Genomic DNA, 21,120 nt, shown 5'->3' on the forward strand with positions numbered 1-21,120 from the left:
TTATTTAATTTCCATTTTTGCACTTACTCTTAAATTTGTTTCCATCATGCATTTTCTTTCCCAAGTAAATCTGACATCCTGGTGAATTTCCTATTTTTATTTTTCCTTTTTGTATCATAGTTTCATTAACTTGTAGTTCAGTGCATTATTGCTGCTTCTGTCTCTTGTACCATAAACTACATTCATCTTAATTTTATTATGTTATTTAATTGTTTCTCTTGTCTTTCTACAGTGGTCATATATTTTCTTTTTTGAAACATATCTTAGATATGCTTAGCCTTTTTTCAAGATTGAAGTCTTCTCTTAAAAACTTGTTTGACTATTTATTTATAATTTTTTGTCAAATACCAGATTCTATCCAATAAAACCTCATTTTATTTGTAAAAAAAGAAAGAAAAATAAGCAGAAAAGGTATAAAAAAAATAATAGAAGATTCTGACTTTAAGTTATATATGAGAAAAGAAGTTAAGTGCATTTATAAATTTAGCAAAAATGTATGACTAGCAATTTTTTTAAAAAAATTCCTAATAATGTTTCAATACCTAGTTTATATAAATATCACACATGACCGACTGAGTAGAAATGAGTAAATACCAATTTTTTTTTGTATCCGTTACAAATTGATATTAATGAAGCTGAGAATCGGTTACTGTAAGTAACTGATACTTTTATTATCAGATACACATTGATCTGAATCATACTTTATTGAGGGAGAGTTTTTAATTTATAGCTTTTCCTTTGCCACAGATTTCAATTTTTTAACACTCAGCATGTTAAAGTCTTTTTTTAACATTATCAAGACACATAACTGGTAGCTGTCGTCTTTTTCTGACACTTAAGAGTTTCTTAAATGCCAATTTTTGCTGGATTGGGTTGTCTTTAAGTGTCCAAGCCTTCTCGTATGATGAACAATATGATGCTAGTTATGAAACATAATACAGTAGGGAACCGATTATCCGGAACGATCGGGACCATCGATATTCCGGATAACTGATTTTTCCGGTTTTCTGAATCGCTACAAAAGCCGTTTTTTTATTGTTAAACCCAACTAAAAAAATTTTTTTTTGGAAATAATCTTAAAAAGAAGAAAAAACGATGAAGTTATATATTACGACACTAATGGTTATTTCCAAAATGATGGTAAGGTAAATATCTTTCAAGAAAGAAAGAAAAATCCTAAAATCTTATGAGGAAAAAAAATTTTTTTTTTTTTAAAAATGGCTGGAAAATGTATCGAATTTCATTCCGGTTTTTTGGTTTTCCGGTTTTCTGATTTCCGGATAACGCGTTCTGTACTGTAACTAGTTTTACATTTGTTGAAATCCTTTTATTTGCAAGTTGAAAAAAATATTAAAATACAATTTGAAAAAAAAAAAATTGTTTTATCGAAGAAACTCATGATTCTCTGTGAAGAAACAAAAGGAAATCTGTGTCAATCTTCAGGCATCAACTCCCATGCATCAGTTTGAAAATTAACCTCTCACACTTAAAACTTGAGAATTATAAGAGATGACTGATTGATATGAATCTAGCAGGCAGGAACTAAGTTTGAAGTAATTATTTTTTCCTAGAGTTGGTACATTCTAACTGATATGAGTGGAACTGCTATTTTGATTCATTTCCTCTTTTGTCTACTTTGTCTACTAAGTGGTTCAGGTACAAAATTGTGCTGCTATTTAGCTAATTACAAAATATCATATACACTGATACAGATCCATCTCTACTACTTAGTGAGTTATTTATATATGTTTTGATCAAACTGTGTAAATAATTTTTAATAATCTTTTTGGTTAAATTGTTAAAGTGTATGATGCTATCTAATTGTTTCATGGTTTATTGCAGAGTACAAGACATTTTTCCCACAACTGATATATCTGCATTACAAGACAAGAGAATGATTAATCTTATAGCATATGCCAGAAAAGTTGAAGGAGACATGTATGAAGCTGCTAATAGTAGAGTATGTATTTCTGATTTTGTCTCGCTAATTTTTTTCTTCATTTCTAAAATAGTCTCTATTTTATACTCTCTGGCTTTTAGTAATAAAATTATATTGACTCTTTTAGTTTAAAATCTGATTTATATTTTTCAAGTTTTCAACTCTTTCTGACTTGCACTACTCTTCATTGATGAATTCTCACTGTGCCTTAGTTCTGAGTTTATTTTTAAAAAAATTAGTGTGATTGTTATATGAATCCTAAATGACTTTATTTGCTTAGTAATTACATGAGAAATTGTGTTACAGTGTTCGAGTTAAAATTTTAGTATTAACTTTCCCGGCCTTTTTCTGTGACAATGTTATTGAATAGACAGTTTTCCCATGTTATTCCACAAGTAAGTTATGTGTAGCTGGAAAATTTATATACAAATTTGTCCAGGGGCTCAACATTTAAAGGGTAATAGTAAATTATTTTGAGAAATTAATTAGTTTTTTTAAAAAAAATCTTTCCTTGTTTGAAATTTGTTCATGTCATGTTCATGTTTGGCATTGGAATGATTTGAATCTTCACTTATTACTCTTGTTTAATGATCTGATTTTAAAGCAGAAACTTTTTTTTAAATGTAAACAATGTAAAATTTAGATTATAAAAGAATTTTCTTTAAACAATGTTTTTTTTATGTAAGTAATAATGAAATTGATGCAGAATATTTCTTTAAACAATGTTTTTTTTATGTAAGTAATAATGAAATTGATGCAGAATATTTGCTCCTAGAAAGTTGTTTAATCTCCAAATCTAAGTATCACATGAAATTGTTCATGTCTCCTAATAATTTTATACTCTCGTATAAAGTTGTAGCATTTATGGATGTAATAATTTGTTTTGTGGTGAATTATGAAATCTGTCCATTTAATCCTATAAAATCCTGTAAGATAAAATATTTTTATCATTCTGTTCTATTGTTGGATTTAAATTTTTTTTTTTGTCCAGCTATCTGATATATTTAATCTGTCTCGCAACATTTTTGAATTCTTTAACTTTAGGAAATTTAGTTACTGGGTGTGAGGTCAATCATGAGCATTACATTTATCAGTGCTTTACATTGTCAGGGATGAGATTTTTCCGCTTTTTAGCGTATTTTCACTTTTGTCTCTCAAATTTCAGCCTTTTTATCAAACACTCCGATTCTTTAAAACTTTTATTATTTTTATAAATATTCCGGTTTTTCTGAAAATGCTGTTGTTGAAATAAAATAATTATATTTATTTGCGATTTTCAAAGATAAACATAAAATTCACACTACACCGTAGCTGTTAACCCTTCCGAATTTTTTCTTATTTTAGCTATTTTAACTTTTTTTACTCACAAAATATAAGATTTTCTGTATTTTTACCCATCTGCCAGATAGCTCCTATTGTCGTAATTCAGATGTCTCGCTGCTTCCTGTTTGCTGGCGCGAAAGCAAATGAAATAATAAAATAAAATAGCGGTGGATTTGCGGTGAAAATATTTATTTGCTCATTCAATTAATCCTGTAAATTTTTATTTATTATGGCTAAACAAAAACAATACAAACAAGCCTTTTAGAATTCCCAAGCCCAGAATCTGCTAATATCTTGATTCTTATTCACGCAATTTTAGTATAAAAAAATCGATTTTGGTATTTATCTGATTTCAAAGTTGTGCATTCCATTTCTTATTTACGTGATTTAAAAATTGTATATTGCTATTCTTATTTACAAGATTTAAATATGCGATTGTATTTAAGGTTTTTTAAAATCGCGATTTTATTATCAAGCATCGATTTTCGTATTTACCTGATTTAAAACTTGCTTGTTGCGATTCTTATTCATGCGATTTAAATATCGTACATTACGATTCTTATTTACTAGATTTAAAAATCCAATATCGCGATTTGTATTAAACCGTTTTTAAAACCCTATGTAGGTATTTGTATTCATGCGAGTTTAAAATCCATTGTCGGGATTCATTTATGCCAGTGTTTCCCAAAGTGTGGTACGCGTACCCCCAAGGGTACGGGAACAGTTTAGCGGGGGTACGCGTTCTGATGCGAAATATCTTGCAACAAACGAAAATTTCAAAATTTTTTATTTAAAAATAAAGTTGGCCATGAAAATAAAGTTGGCCATGAAAATTAACGATTACATATTTTTCTATTTTTATTTTCTGGCTATTTTTTGCAGAATTAACAGTAAATAATTACTAGTATCAACAGCCATTTGTGATTTTTAACTTTAGTTCAATTTTTTTATAGTAAGAAATGCATAAATTTTTTTATTAGTGGTACACAGCGTTACGAAAAATTTAGAAAGGGTACACAAAACTCATAAGTTTGGGAAACACTGGTTTATGCGGTTGTAATATCAAACATCTATTTTCGTATTTATACGTAATTTAAGAATTAGACGTTGGGATTCGTATTCGCGCGATTTAAAAATTATGCATCATGATTCATATTTACGCGATTTAAAAATTACGCATCATGATTTGTTTTTTCGCATTTTTAAAATTCTATATAGAGTTTCATATTCACGTGATTTAAAAACCACATATCGGGATTCATATCCTCTCAAATTTAAATCAAATTTTGCAATACTTACTCATGTGATTTTAAAATAATAGATGTGATTCATATTCATACAATTTTTATCTATCTATCTATCTATCTATATATATATATATATATATATATATTCATTCATTCTTGGATTTCCTCTTTTTTACTTTCTGACTACTCTCATCCCTGCATTGTGAATTGAATTACTTTTGAAATTTTAAAATTTTTCTAATTTTTTTTAAAACTTTTACATTATAATTGTTTTTAATTTCATGATAGGTATTTGAAAGCAATAATCTGTTGTTAATTATTTTACTCTTATAATGCGTCTGTTCACTCTGTGTGATAAAAAAGTATTACTGTGTAATTATTTTTATTTTATAAAAAAGTACTTTTTTATAACAGGAAGAATATTACCAGTTGCTTGCAGAAAAGATATATAAAATACAAAAAGAGCTTGACGAAATACGTCAGAAAAGAAAGGAGGCACAAATGCAGCAGCAAGTGGGATCCAGTATTGGACCTATACTGAATAACTCAGGGACACCAAGTCCAAGTGCGTAAACTAATTACAATGTTACATAACATTTTATTGTTTTAGATGGCCATGTTAATGAATCTTTTTTTAGTTATAGATATTAGAATGCAATGCCTTCTTTATATGATGAGTTTTTTTTTAAATTTCCTATCATTGTTATTAAATACACAACGTATACTCAATATCCTAATTAACATCCTTTGAGCTACAATATTTCCATCTCCAATTTTCTATGAGATGAAAATTTATTTTAAAGTTTTTGTAGTCAATAAAATTTATATGTTCTTGTTCACTGCTAAATTGATATTTCTATACTGGACATTAGCATTATATCTATTCTCGTCAAACTATAAATACTGGTTTGCTGTTAAAATAGAAGTATACTATATTTTGTTTTCTATGAATATTTTCCAATGTGTGCAACTTTCAAATTGCGTTTACCCTGTCTTTTAGGGATAACACTATAAGTGAACATATATGTACAAAGACAAAACTCAATGTTAAAAAATATATAAAAGTGTTATAAGATTTAGGGATTTTTGGCGAAGAAATTAATATTTTTTTTGAAAAGAATTGTACTTTTAATTTTTATATTTTATTTTGTATCATGCACTCAAAACGTGGGATTTTGAATACTAATAAACTTAGCTCAAAATGAAAGAGAATTTTAATTATCTTATTGTTTCCATTCCTCTAAATAATAATTGTACGCTAGTATTCAGGTTATGCACATTTATCTTGTTATCTTTTTAACAATGAGGACATTTGTATATCAGCAAATAAATGCTTTATTGGCTAGGATACAGTGCTCTATTAAGCAGAAAAAATAAAGACATCCAAGTTTAGGTATACCTATACAGGGTTGCCACAGGCTACTAAAATGCAACTATTTATTACTATTTTCCGCCTTAGGTGACTATGGCGAATTTTTTTGCCTGGAAAGGTTAAAAAAGCAACTATTTTCAGGAATAGGCGACTATTAGAAGACTTTTTTTTTTACTCTTGGCGAAGTTTTTTTTCTTGCAAAAATGAACGTTACTTTTCAAAACGTTAATAAAAGAAACAGGGTTGCCACAGACTACTAAAATTGGGAGACTTTTGGGAGACTTTTTTAATCTTAGCGAAGTTTTTTTGCAAAAATGAATGTTACTTTTCAGACCCCTTTCTAACACGTACGTAGTGCCGCCTAGCATGTGCGTAGTACTCAGTGGCGTCATCACGCTAACCTCTCCCTTGTTATTTCACCTCCACTGAAAGAAACCGCTGACAGGTTGTCAGAAGAAGCGAATGAAAGACTTAAAGAAGCCCTTAGGCTAAAGATATGCAAGGAATTAGACTTGCACAAGGCATGATTGAAGGTAGTCTGCAATTACGACAAAGAGAAAAAGAGCATGAAACAAATGAACAAAAAATAAACTATAGTAATATAAAAAAGTAATATAAAAGTAATATAGTAATATAAAAAATAAGCAGTATATATCATATATTGCCACTGCTTGAACTCTGAATAATATCAGCTCTCAGAATAATGTGTACAGGGTTGTCACAGACTACTAAAATGCAACTATTTGCTACTATTTTTGGCCATGGGCGACTATGGCAACTTTTTTTGCCTGAAAAGGCTAAAAAAGCAACTATTTTCAGGAATAGGGGACTATTAGGAGACTTTTTTTTACTCTTGGCGAAGTTTTTTCTCAAAAATGAACATTACTTTTCAGAACGTTAATAAAAGAAAGCAAGCCTTTATACAATCATTTATGTCCAAAAAGCCAAAAATTTAAATTTCCATTAGATTTAGTAAAGTACTTGTTATTTTTACTCTCTGAGGGGCTGTTTAGTTCTAATTAATTGTTTTTTCCTTCTATTAACATTAATATTTTATTGTAATTCGACTTTTATTTAGTTACCTATTTTCTAACCTTTAACCTTTTTATATTTGTATGAAACTTTTTTTTAATTGCAGCATAGTTAGGACTGGGCGATAAATCGATGTATCGCGAAGTATCGATTTAACGCGTATATCGGTAGGCCAATATAGTAACTTTCGTTTTAGGCGATGCGTCAGAAATCTGATTTAAGCCACTGGTATAAGACTGCAATCATGGTTTTAACGATTTAATATGCACGGATCCTTGACTACGCTAATGCTGTTACAGCACTGACGAAGACAATTTTGATTTAGTCTAGCTGCAGAGATGTAGAAAGCGTTTAGCTATAAAGACGTCATTAGTTTTGTGATGTTGAATTGAATCAGAACTCCCGGTTTTGTGCGAGGATCAACGTTGTAATATAGAAAGCAATGCATAGTTTCTTTATGTCCATTTTTGTCTTTGGGATTTTGCGTTTTTTGAAGATTATTTTCAATGGGACTTTAGTCATTTTACGATTGTTGTGAATTTTATTTCGTCGGGAATAATTGTCAGGTTTCTTGTAAATTATTTTCAGTGAGACTTTTGCTACTTAGTGATCGTTTCGTTCTGCATTATTTCATGCCAGTTTTTTTTTTTTTTTTTCTATCTGGATTTAACGATTCTTGTCAATTATTTTTAGTAGACCTACTGTTACTTTGCGATTGCTGCACAATCCCGGTTATCTTAAATTTTCGTTCTAAACTCAATTGATCAATGAAAAAAAATTATAACTAAATAAAAAAAAGATTCTTCATTGTTTTTTTTTTCCAATTATTGTTTTTCATTTTAAGTGATACAATTTAATAGGGGTATTTTGTATTTTACTTTGTTGTATAAAAGTTATTTTTTTTAAATTTATTTAATCTAGGTAAGTATAATAATTTGATTATTTTTAAACCAATAAGTTTTCAGTCGTTTTTAATTATAAAAAAACTAAAACAAAGCTTAACTTCATTTAATTTGCTTTTACTTTTGAGAAACTGAAAACAAAGTTTTAAAAAAATTTGGCTATTGGTTAAAAAAATATTTTTTTTTCGTTAAATAAAGAGTTTAGTAATGTTTTGACGCTTTTTAAGAATTTAACATTAGTACTTAAAATATTTTTTTTTAAAAATTTTTATTAATATTCTTTCAATACTTGTTTATTTCATAATTTGTTAGATAGTCAATATCATTTTTAAACAAATAAATCTTTAGTCGATTTTATTTTCAGAAAAGAAAATAATAATAAATAAGTAAAAATATTTTTACATTTATTAAGTGCAGAATTTAATCATTACTTAATGCTACTTTTTATTATTTTAAATAAAAGAGTGTCTAATGATCTTTCAAAAGCATGATTTTTTTTTCAACAAATAATTAAAAATTTTTTTTTTTTTTGAAAGTGAAAGTTTTTTTTTGTTTGTTTTCTACTTTCGTTTTCTTCTAATTTTTAATGCATGTATGTAAAATATTTTGTTGCAGTATTATTATTATTTTTAAACCAATAAATCTTAAATCATTTTTAATTTAAGGAAAATGAAATAAAACTTGAGTTTGCTTTTCTTTGACTTCTTTATTATTTTAATTGAAAAAATTAATCAATGATATTGATGTCATAGTGGAATATGTTTAGAATTAATATTTTCTTTTGTAATAGATTTATTCTTTTTTATTTATTTTTGATTGATTTAAGGATTTGCCATAGGTAATTTTTGAACATATGCTATATCGCAATGTCTAACGGACGATTTATCACGATTTCAAATTTCTGACATCACCCATTCCTAATCATAGTATTTGACAATCAAGCTATAATTTTAGTTATTTGGCTACTATTTTTGAAAAATTTTTGTTCCTGTTCAGGCAACTATTTTCATAGTTTTAGGCAACTATTTTCCTGCTTGAGGCTACTAAAAGCAACTATTTTTGCTCCTTTTTTGCTGTGGCAACCCTGAAGAAAGCAAACTTTTATACAATCATTTATTTCCAAAGAGCCATAAATTTAAATTTCCATTGGATTTAATAAAGTACTTGTTATATGCTCTCTCTGAGGGGCAGTTTTGTTATTTTTAATTGTTTTTTCCTTCTATTAACATTCATATTTTATTGTAATTAGACTTTTATTTAGGTACCTATTTTCTAATATGTATACCTTTTATATTTGTACAAAACTTTTTTTTAATTGGAGCATAGTTAGAACTGGGCGATAAATCGATGTATTGCGAAATATTGATTTAACGCATATATCAGTAGGCCGATGTAGTGACTTTCGTTTTAGTCGATACATCAGAAATCTGGTTTAAGCCGCCGGAATTAGATTACAATCGCGGTTTAGTGATTTAATATGCAAAGATGCTTGACTAGGCTACCCCTGCTACCGCACTAACGAAGACGATTTTGATTTTGTCTAGCTGCAGGGATGTAGATAGTGTTTTGCTATTAAGATGATGTTAGTTTTGTGATGTTGAATGACGAAGATCGAATTGAATCAGAACTCCCGGTTTCGTGCGAGGATCAGCGTTGTAATTTGGAACGCAATGTATAGTTTCTTTATGTCCATTTTTATCTTTGGGATTTTGCGTTTTTTGAGGATTATTCTATTCAATGGGACTTGAGTAATTTTGCGATCGTTGTGCATTTTATTTCGTCGGAAATAATTGTCGGGTTTCTTGTAAATTATTTTCAGTGAGACTTTTGCAACGATCGTTTCGTTCTGCATTATTTCATCCAATTTTTTTTTTGTCTGGATTTAACAATTCTTGTCAATTATTTTTATTAGACCTACTGTTACTTTGCGATTGCTGCACAATCGCTGTTATCTTAAATTTTCGTTCTGAACTCAATACATCAAATCTTTGATTTTTTTAATTGTTTATTATTTTAAGCGATACAATTTCATAGGGGTATTTTGTATTTAACTTTGTTGTAAAAAGTTTGTTTTTTTAAATTTATTAAATGTAGTTAAGTATAATAATTTGATTGTTTTTGAACCAATAAATGCTCAGTCGTTTTTAATTATAAAAAAATTAAAACAAAGCTTACCTTTATTTAAATTGTATTTATTTTTGAGAAAATGAAAGCAAAGTTTTAAAAAAACTTGGCTATTAGTTAAAACAATTTTTTTTTAATTAAATAAAAAGTTTAGTAATGTTTTGAAGTTTTTAATAATTTAACATTAGTACTTGAAGTATTTTTTTAAAATTTTTATTAAAATTCTTTCAATACTTGTTTGTTTTATAATTTGCTTGATAGTCAGTATCATTTTTAAACAAATAAATCTTTAGTTGATTTTATTTTCAAAAATGAAAATAATAATAAATAAGTAAAAATATATTTGCATTTATTAAGTACACAATTTGACCATTAGTTAATACTACTTTTTATTATTTCAACTTTTTATTGTTACAGTATTATTATTTTTAAACCAATGAATCTTAAATCATTTTTAATTTAAGAAAAATGAAATTTGGGTTTGCATTTACTTTGACTTCTTTATTAATTTAATTGAAAAAATTAAGCAATGATATTGATGTCGTAGTAAAATATGTTTAGAATTAATATTTTCTTTTGTACTATATTTATTCCTTTTGATTAATTTAAATATTTCCCATAGGTAATTTTTGAACAAATGCTAAATTGCGATACATCACTATATCGGGATGTCTAACTGACGATGTATCACGATTTAAAATTTCTGACATCACCCAGTCCTAATAATAGTATTTGACAATTAAGCTATAATTTTAGTTATTTGGCTACTATTTTTGATAAATTTTTGTTCCTGTTCAGGCAACTATTTTCATAGTTTTAGGCAACTATTTTCATGCTTAAGGCAACTAAAAGCAACTATTTTTGTTCATTTTTTACTGTGGCAACCCTGCCTATATAAAAATCTTTTTTAACCAAATATATAAGTTTTATATTTTTATCATCATTATGTTTATTATTATTTTTATTATTATTTTTCAACGCATGTTTATTTACTTTAAAGCAATAAATTACTATAAAAAGGAGTAGCCCTGTGTTAAAAATTTGAGAATATATGTTCTAAAGCTTCTTTTTTAGAAAGCTACTCATCTTTAAATTAATTTTAAAACTAATGATTGTTTTTTATTAATTAACTACTAATTGAGGTTAATTTATTAATGTCAAGGATAAACTGTTAAGTTATTAATGGCATAAAGAATTTCTATTTCTTTGTTAGATTATTTTTTAAATTCATTTGATTTCATTCTGAAAAGTCAATTTCTATACAGATTTCTTACATTATAATGTAATATGTTTTTAATAGTTCTCATTTTGTTTATATTTTCTTCCAGAACTTCCAGCTGCAGGTGCGCTATCAAAGCCACATCTTTCAAGCAGTACATTACCTAGTAGTCAACAGAGAATGCCACCACCAAATATAACTGTTCCTACTAATACAGTTGCAAAAAGCTCTGAACCATTTTCTCCATCTAACACTCAAATGTCTAACTCTTTAAACACCCATATCAATATGACATTAAATCAGGGTCAATTTAACCAATCTCAAACTCGTCAAAATCCTTTACCGGTTTCTAACTTACAGCAACCATTACAGACTCATTTCAATAGCTTAAATCAACCTACCACTACAATAGCTACTTCTACATCTGAACCCTCTTCAATATCTACTCTTAGTAGTATATCTATTTCACAATTTAGTTCTAATGTACAGCAAAATCATTCTCCGATATCTGATATTTTCAAGACAAGACAAATTAATGTTAGTATGATTTTTCATTCATAATGAGTGTTGTATTGTGCATGTTTGAATGAGTGAGTGTGTGACTCCAAATTCATTCCCAGATACACCCATACTATAAGGCATAAAAAATCTACAATTATATGTGCCACAAAAATGTTTTTCAAGGCTTTGAAAATTTCAGTCTTAAAACATTAGCAATAAGGTTTTAAACATCGTTTAATTATTACTGTCCTATATTTGAAAAAAATATTGTTTATTTAATAACTTTTAACTGTTTATAATGTTTTAAAGAAGTCTAAATTTTATAAAAGTAACAAATTAACCGAGTATATATATATTGTTTTCATTAATTTGTTATGTGAGAAGGAAAAAAAGTGTTTCTTGTTGTTAAAATGGTCTTGATCTAAAATCATTTAGCTGTGTGTCACTACGCTATTCTCTTACTGGCTGATAGTCAAAAGCCCAGCTTGTTTGGAAAAAGGATTAAAGCTTCAAAATTAGGCCAGCCACTCAACTTTAATACTAACCCTACTCAGTGCCTACAATCTTCTGTAACAAAGAAAGGCACAATTTGATCACTCACCTTCTCTTTTTGTATCTAATTTATTCACTAATTCCTTTGCATACCTTATTGTGATCTCTGGTATCAATTATTCTTTAGGACTTTTACAATGTCAGATATCTGAGTTTCCTAGATTTCATAGTGGTTATTGAATGACCACCGTTGATAATTCCTAAAACAAGTTTTTAGGACTTAAGTTTATAAACTAAGGTAATAGTAAAATATGGCACTTATTGCAGAGATAACTTAAATTTTTCTTTCTTTCTTTTTTTTTTGCTGTTGTAATTCTTAGGATTATTAACAGTTGGTTAAATCTCAATAGCTAAAAGTGAAAGAGAAAAGTGAAGAAAATTATTTCTTTATTTTCATTTCAAATTTGAGGAAGACATTTTTTAAGACTTATCAATTTATTAATTGGTGTTTAGAAATTCCCTGATCAACAAATTAATGATATGCTTTTTATAGCAAATGCTTTTAAGACAGAGGTTTTATCTGGAAAATTTGTTGCAGAGCTCTAGATAGCAAGTTTATTATGTAATTTAGTAGTTGTTTATACTTAATGCTGAAGTTTTTATGTTAGTAATAGACATAAGGCTACCGACTGTGTAGTCGAACGTGACAAAAAGGTAAGCCCTATAACAAAATAGCCCATTAAAATACGATTCCACAGTGTTGAATCTCTGGGCGACTGTTATCCGTGAAATGAATGTTCCTGTTTCATTAATACAGGTTGCTAGACAGTTGTTTCGCTGTCGCTAACCTATCCCTTTTGACTAGAAGTCTCAAATAATGGTTTTGAGGTGGCATTATTGCCCTTTTGTGGCTTTGACCAGGGCAGCATACCAAAGGATTGGACTAACCTAGGATGTTTCAAAACCTTATGCTACAACCTTCAACAAACGCGATCACTGCACCTCTGCCTTACAACATCATAGTCATGGACACATCATGTAAGATGTGTCCACGAAGAGCTTTTAGCTATTATTATACCTTATTTGTGTATAGGCATCACTTATTTTGTTCTTTTTTTTTTTTAAAAAAAATCTGTTCCACTTTTTAATAGTTTTTATCAGTTATATGTTAAACATTAAGACAATTGCCTAGTGCAAAAGTACTTGACATTTATTAATAAACTAAAAATGTGAAAATCTATTTTCTGAGAAAAGGCAATATTTACAGACGACTACTTTAGCATTCCTCATTTGCCTTTTCCACCTACCACAAGGAGTTGTACAAATAGCGGTTCTTTTACTCCTAAATTTTTTACAAGGCTTGATAGTATGCAAGCCGGTTAATCCGAAACCATGTTATTAACGAGAATTTAACTTGTAATATTTTAAGTTTTTGAAAATGTGTGTTTTATCTGCATAATTTTTAAAGATCATAATTTCTATAAAAGATATGTTTTTAAATTAATATATTAAGTTTGAATAGCCTCTTTTGTTCATCCTGTTTTATATTTCAGTTTCGTTCAAGTCTAGCTTTTGTTAAAAAAAATTTTTATCTTTATAAACATTTTCCAACTATAAGCATTTAGTATGTTACAAAACAAAATGCTGGTTTTATTTAACATTCTATATTAATATTTCCTACTCTGTGAAATATATAGTTGTTCTAGCATTCTAATAAGTGCTTCAGTTACATATTTTTATCAACTTTCGTTAATTTTTCAATATAATTTAAATTAATTTTCTTTTGACTATAGTTACCTCAATCTCAACCACCGAATCCTAGATTGATTGGCCATAATACTCAAGGACAACTTGTCATGGCACCTAACTTAAATTCACAGGTATTTGCTTAAATTTAGTGATGTCACTCTTCAGCGAATCATTTTAAGTTCTTTTGATCTTCATATGTGTGATTAGTTTTTAAATGTTCTATTCAATGTTAAAATGTATCATTTTAGGTTCATTTATTGAATCAGCAGTCTCAAAACCACACACAATCTTCCCAAAAACAACCAACCCAGATACAACTTAATGTAGCAATACAGAAACCTCAAACTGAACTTTCCTCTCCAATGCCATCTCAGGCACCTGGTAATCAAATTCCTCAGACAGCTACCCCTCAGCCACAGTCTGTTCAACCTCCTCTATCTCAACCAGTTAGAGCTCCTTCAGTTCCTAATACTCAACCACCAACACCCTCTCCACAAACACATACATCTCAACTTTCTCAGACATCTGTTGTCACAGTAGATGATAGTAGTGAAGATGTTAAACCTATAGTACCTGTATCTCAAGAAAATGTTTTATCAGTTAGTCAATTAGATACTCAAAGCTCAACTACTCCTGTTTCTACTACGTCAGATCAAGACTCTGGGCAAACTGGAGGCAAAGTCTTTGCTTTTGCCTCCCAAAAATCTACCGAAAATAGTGAAAAAATGGAAATGGATAGTGATGTCAAAAGTGCATGCAGTGAATCAAATGTCAACATGGATACTAAACCTTCTGGTAAACTTGATATAAAATGTGAAATTAAGGAAGAAGAACCTTCTTTTTCTAATAGTTCTTCAGGTAAAGAAATGAAAGCTGTTGTTAAAGAAGAAGTGCAAAGCCCTACCCCTGCACCAACTGTGAGTGAAAATGGTATAGATTTAAAACCTGATTCATCGTCTGATTCTTCTCAACTTACTCCTAAAGTAAAAACAAATAAAAAAAGTAAGTTATCACTATAAGTTAAAAAATGTAAATAATAGTAGAACCTCAATTATTAAAAGTAATTGGGACCCAGCCCATTTCATATGATCAAAAGAATTTACAATACATACACAATTAATTTGGGGGAAAAGTATCCAAACTTTTGGTGCGAGATTTAATATAAAAAATGAAAAAATAAGTGCTGGCTGTAAAAAAAAAAGTTAACCATTGTATTCAGAAGAAAGGACACTTCAGGACCCAGTTTGGTTAGCCATTGCATTCAGAAAAAAGGGATTCAAATAATTGAAATTTACGGAATTAACTCTCCATTTTATGTAGTTAAGAAAGAAATTTGTATCTATCATTTACTTATTTACAACTTTACATATAGAAGTGCAAATGTGATTTTTTGTGTGGAAGTTTTAGAAATAAATGACAAATTTTGTAGTAAGGTGTTTTTTTTATCACAAAATGAAGTTGATGCATTCTGCAAACATATAACTTTTGCACAGAAATGATGAACTTTCAAAATATTCAGTGAACATTGTTTTTATTGTTCATGAAATATATGCAAAAAAAAATTGACCCTTTTTTTAGAATGTAATAACATAGTAAAATAAACTACAGTATACTCTCGATATCTCGAACTTCTATATCTTGAAAACCTTGCTATGTCGAAAAAAAATGTTTTTCCTCTTGGCATAAAATTTCCAGCTAATATTAATTTTAATTCCTATGTTGAAGATTTTCTTCTCAAAACGTTTCATGTTGAATATTTTTTCGAAACAGAATATAAATTTTTTCAGAAAAATCACATTGTAAGTTTATTGCTTAATCAATTCTTTCTTGTTTAATGCATAATTTTTTTTTGTCTTGCTTTTAAAAATAAAATTATCATTGCTGTATTTCAACTTAGAGTCAACTATCATTACATACATATTTATTAGTAGTTATTCTTATGTTTCATGACTCTTAACTTTTACGAGAATTATTTTAGAATATATTTTTCTACTCTTTAGAGAAAATTTTGCTCTGAATGTCTTATCTCGAAAACTCGCTACCTCGAAATATTTTTAGTTGAAAGGAATATCAACTTTGATATATCGAGGGTATACTGTATAAATATTAATTGATATAATATTTTTTTAAAATTAGTATATTTAAGTAAAAATTTTTTTATTAATGTATAATGTAAAAAGTTAAAATAAATGGAAAATAAAAGAGCACTGGTAGGACACTGGAAACAAGGAAAAAACAAAACATATAATCAAATACGAAGAGCGAAAATGACGCTTATCTTATTTTTTCAGGTCGTCTCAGTTAAGAGCTGCGAATTAGACTGAATAAAATTATTAGGTGAAACAAGTTTTAGCTATTGCTAAATCTTTTAACAATCAATGTTTTGTGGTAGTATATTTTTACAAAGCAACCAACATATGCATAAGCAGCAAATTTAAATGAGTAAAAAGTGGTATCCTTGAATTTTTTCTGCAAATATAAGTAATTTAGGAATCTTGAAATTTAAAATAAACTGTGTGATTACTTTATTAATTTAAATCAATTAGTATGATAGCTTAATTAATTTGAAATAAACTGTATGGGAGTATGATTTATTTAATATATTACCTGTGCACTTTGAAGTCTTAAGTAATGTTGAACACTATATATTTTGTAAACGTAAACTTTGAACATGCAGATCACATTAAAATAAAATAATTTTTCTTAGTTTTTAAGCCAGATGAATTACGTCAAGCGCTAATGCCTACTTTAGAAAAACTGTACAAGCAAGATCCTGAGTCTTTGCCTTTTCGTCAACCAGTTGACCCTCAACTGCTGCAGATTCCAGTAACTATGTTTTTTGTTTTATATTTTTCAAAATTAACATTCCATTCCCTGGCTTTGAAAAATAATAGTAAAAAAAAGAAGAAAAAACATGTCACAATCAGTATTTTTTATTTTATTTTATCATGCACTAGTTAAACACAAACATTTCTTTTAGTCATGCCTCTTAGTTAATATTAGAACTTCCTTTATTTGGCTTACATTCAGATTGATACAATTTTTGTTATGATTTTCTTATCATATTTTTGGTTTATAATTATATTTAAATGAACCTTCAGTTTATACTTTTCAAATTTCTTTTTATTTTCTTAATAACAAATTGAAAAAAAATGTCTAATTTAATAAATTTTTTTAAAAATTTTCTCTGCTGAATTTTGATGCGCATGATTATTTTTCACTTAGGATATTTTTTTACTTTGCTAACATGTATTTCTTTAAAAATTGATTTCAATGTTTGGAAAGCTTATACTTAATAGAAATATGACAGTACTGCAATGCTAGTCATACCCAAGTATAAGATTTGGCTGTTGATTAATTTTTGAAAAAATGTTTTCTGTTGAAAAGTGTAATTTTAACTTTTGAATTTTTTGAAGTGGATTTTGAAATTAGATTTTTGTTTAATTTAGGTACGAAGTATAAGTTAAGTGAAAATAAAATTTATAAATAACAATAATGAAAAGCATCTTTAAAGTGCAGATAGTGTTAGTATACATAACTTCTGAATTCATGCATTTTCTTTTAGCTATCACAATGAAGGAAAGAAAACTAGTTAAGATGGATTTTTTCTTTTTGAATTTAATAAAAATTATTTACTTTGTTTTACTGACCAAGATGTACAGATTTAAGTTACATCTCTTTTTATTTAACTAAGTTTTGTACTTGGATATGCTTAGTATTTGGTACTGTTCTACTCTAAGTAATTTTTTTATTAATTTGAATGAATATATATTATACTTTTGTAAAACTTTTTATTAAAATTATTTTGTTTTTGTGCAGGTAATTTATAATTTGTTTTTATATAATAGATCTCATAATTTTAAAATTGAATGACGAGCTTTGAATCCTAATGAACATATTTAATATGTTATGTGTATATTTATGAGTTTTGAAATTAGAAACATAAGAGCGATCTGATAAATTATTAACTAAAAGAGTGTTAAAAACAGAGAATTTTCCATAATATATTTTAGCATGAAATCACCATGACTGGAGGTCTATTTATCCTTATAATGGACTGATAGTGTTGCAAGTAAACTTGGTCCAGTCACCCTTTTTTGAACCCTTAGTGTTTGTTACAGACATTTTTTCATCTCTTTGGAATGGGTGTAAGTGTCTGCACCTCCTTGTGGTTTTCTTATTGACAGTCCCTAATTTAGGTTTAATATACAAAGAACCGCCATATGTGTAAAAAGAGAGAATAATTATAGTTCATTCTATTAAAGAGGGTGCAGTGCTGAAATCAGTTAAATCTTTTTTAGTTACTAATCACATAGTAAAATTTGACTACTGACAGTGAAATGTTTTTTTTTAATAGTTATGTTTTCTGTCAAAAAGTTTCCGTAGGGTAAAATAATAAGTTAAAGAAACATTTATCAACATTTTATTTTATATTCTTGCTAATTTGTAGTGCAACTTACTTTAGACGCAGCAATAAGCAATATATGATAAATTGAATAAATGAAAGCAACTAAAGTTTAAAAGTATCTTTAAAATAGCGTGCAATTATGAGGTCTTGGTGTATTTTAATATATTTTAGGACTTATAATAAATGAATAATTTTTACATTTTTCATTTTTAAAGACTTTTTCTCATAAATATGCTCAATTTATCAGATGCTTGTGTTATTATAATCTATATAAGCTATCCAAACTGACTTTATTTTCCCTTTACAGCCCTTATTACTTGCATATAGCTTAATGTTTGAAATGACTATCACTATTGGTTTTTAATGAATGCATAGTAGCAATATCCTTCCATTCACTGTCTACCATCCTTAATTCATTATTTTTTGATGCTTGATCCATAATATTGCAAGTCTTGGGTCAAAAAAATTCTTATCTAGATATGATTTAATTGGATTATTAGTTTTTTGACAGTTTTATTTTATGTTTTATATTTTTCTGGTCTGTCAAAAATTATTTATGGTGAATTGTATTTTATTATTCACTTTGTTAATTTGTACTAATATTTAAAGTTTTTGAATTTTGACATTAGAAAGCAAATTGTAATTGTGACTTTCTTTCTTGTTGGATAAGATATAGTAAACATGGATAAAGCTTTGAAAGGAAGGTATAGCTATATTTGCAATAAATTTGCATTGCTAAAAACATAAAACATCCATGTTTTATAAATCTATATCCAAATTATAGTCTTTCCTCCTCCAATAGACAAAAGGAAAAGACTGTCCTTCATATGTCAAAAGACAGGATTCAATGGTACGGAAACAGCCTTTATTCATCATTTCATGGGAGTATTAGTTTTATTTAATTACAAGGTTTAATTATGTCTTTCCCCCCTAAAATGTATTTGTACTTCTTATACACCTTCTTTAGTTTGAACCAGATTTATTTACTGTGTAAGTTAAAGGTTAAATTTTATGTTTTTCTATTTCCATTATATTTTATAGTGTTGTTTACTTTTCCATCATTCTTAATTTCTACAGTTTCCAAAAATATTTTGTTTAACTTCCATTGTAACTTTTTTTTAAGTGATCTCTCCTACGTTTATGTTCTTAATTTTTATTTATTTATTTATTTTTTTGCATGGCTGACTTAAAGTACAAAATATTCTATTTAATATTTTAAATGTTTCTTATTACTCGTTACTTAAGCTGATTTATTTTAAAAGAAATTATTCCAATCTTCTTCTATTTGATGTTCATAACTTCTATTTATTCCGAATGGCTTTTAAATGTATTGAATCTGATTGTGGCATGTTTGTTATTTCTCTAACTTGATTGACAGTACATTATGTGTTGTTGTCAAGTTCTTCAGTTTTCTGTTGTATCTTACTGTAACCTTTTATTTTCTCTTATTTATCAATTGAATCTATTGAAAACTCCTTTTTTAAATATCTGCATGAAACTTTCAGTAATTTATTATAATAATTATTACAGCTTATGTATATTTGTTATATATTATTAAAATTTAATTTGTGCTAATTTATTCAATGAAAAAATTGTAATTTCATTTTTTAACATATTTTGTTGTTTGAGTAAATAAGCATATGACTCTGAGTTTTTTGTTAATAAGTTTAAAATCTGTCAATTCTAGAAGCATTTTTGGAATATTTCTTTTTAAAATTTAAAATAATTTGTTTAAAGCCTTATAAATATTATTCTAATGCATTTTTTAGATAAAATTCCATCCATGAAAATGGATAAATAACTTATTAGTTTATTTTATAGTTATTTAATTCTATGATAGGTGTGTTGATAATTAGACTAGCTTTAGAAGTTCAAGGAATTAAGGTATATAAATCTAAAATAGCATTTTTAATTTGAATTTTCATTAAAAAAATCAGAATGATAATTGAAAAAAAAATTGAAAAAACATGTTAAGGACGAAGAATTTCTTAAGAAAAATTAAGAATATCCCATTTTTTCATTTGTAATATTTTCTGAAAATTTTTAGCATTTATTTTGTGCATTGAAAAACATGCAATACAACAACAATGCATCCTTTTTATTCAATAAAATCATAATATGGCTTGCTCAATGCAACTTGTTCAATGCTAGTCCATTTTCAGAGAAACTGAATTTGTTTTTAAGAATAAATATTTCCTTGGTTTTCAAACCACAAGTAATTATTTCCAATGTTAATAGATATTTTTTTCTTGATTCGAATATTTACTTACCTTATGAAAATTATTTTAGTGCATTTCTTATCATATTTCATCTTAAGTGTAAATAGTTTAACATTTATTAGGTTACTCAGACCTAAGTAAAATAATAGACGCTGTTCTTAGTTTGTTTAATTTATTAAAGTAAGGAGTTAGACCAGCCTTGGATTTAAAATATATGTTTTTTGTTTAAATTATGCCTTAATACCTTAAAATGATATAACCAAGGTGTCATAAGTAAAGAAAGTATATTGAATAATAATGTACTTGAATTATTAATTTTTGCACAACCTTTTTCAATCCACTGTATGTCCTGTGAAAATTTTAAATAAGCATTTTTCCCTAAGTTCAATTTCTAAGTTAGTTGAACTCATAACACATACCAATCTTCACCAAACTTAAAAAGTATATTTAGAACTACATTCTTTACAAACGTTTGTAGAGTTATTGCATATTAAATACGCAGTCTTCTGACTGGTATTCTGAGATATATTTGGGGGAATATTAAATTAAAAAAAGGTGTTCCTTTAGAAATTTATATGTTTAAAAAATCCTAC

General features: G+C 27.4%; 1 protein-coding gene across 4 annotated transcripts in view; it reads left to right on the forward strand.

The window, feature by feature from the left end:
• The window catches only part of LOC107451016 (histone lysine acetyltransferase CREBBP), a 139,440-nt gene that overhangs the window by 59,428 nt on the left and 58,892 nt on the right, over window positions 1-21,120 (forward strand). For 2 of the 4 annotated variants that reach the window (XM_016066972.5, XM_016066973.5), the window contains exons 6-12: window positions 1,843-1,960; window positions 4,924-5,074; window positions 11,268-11,695; window positions 13,945-14,031; window positions 14,149-14,902; window positions 16,608-16,726; window positions 19,111-19,158. In XM_016066972.5, coding sequence (XP_015922458.1) covers window positions 1,843-1,960; window positions 4,924-5,074; window positions 11,268-11,695; window positions 13,945-14,031; window positions 14,149-14,902; window positions 16,608-16,726; window positions 19,111-19,158 — 1,705 coding nt within the window. The remainder of the gene's footprint in view (window positions 1-1,842; window positions 1,961-4,923; window positions 5,075-11,267; window positions 11,696-13,944; window positions 14,032-14,148; window positions 14,903-16,607; window positions 16,727-19,110; window positions 19,159-21,120) is intronic. The other 2 variants (XM_016066974.5, XM_071187500.2) reach the window with 1 other exon arrangement.

This window comes from Parasteatoda tepidariorum, chromosome 11 (genome assembly GCF_982258835.1).
Source record: "Parasteatoda tepidariorum strain Cologne lab strain chromosome 11, Ptep-v5.0, whole genome shotgun sequence".
Lineage (NCBI taxonomy): Eukaryota > Metazoa > Arthropoda > Arachnida > Araneae > Theridiidae > Parasteatoda > Parasteatoda tepidariorum.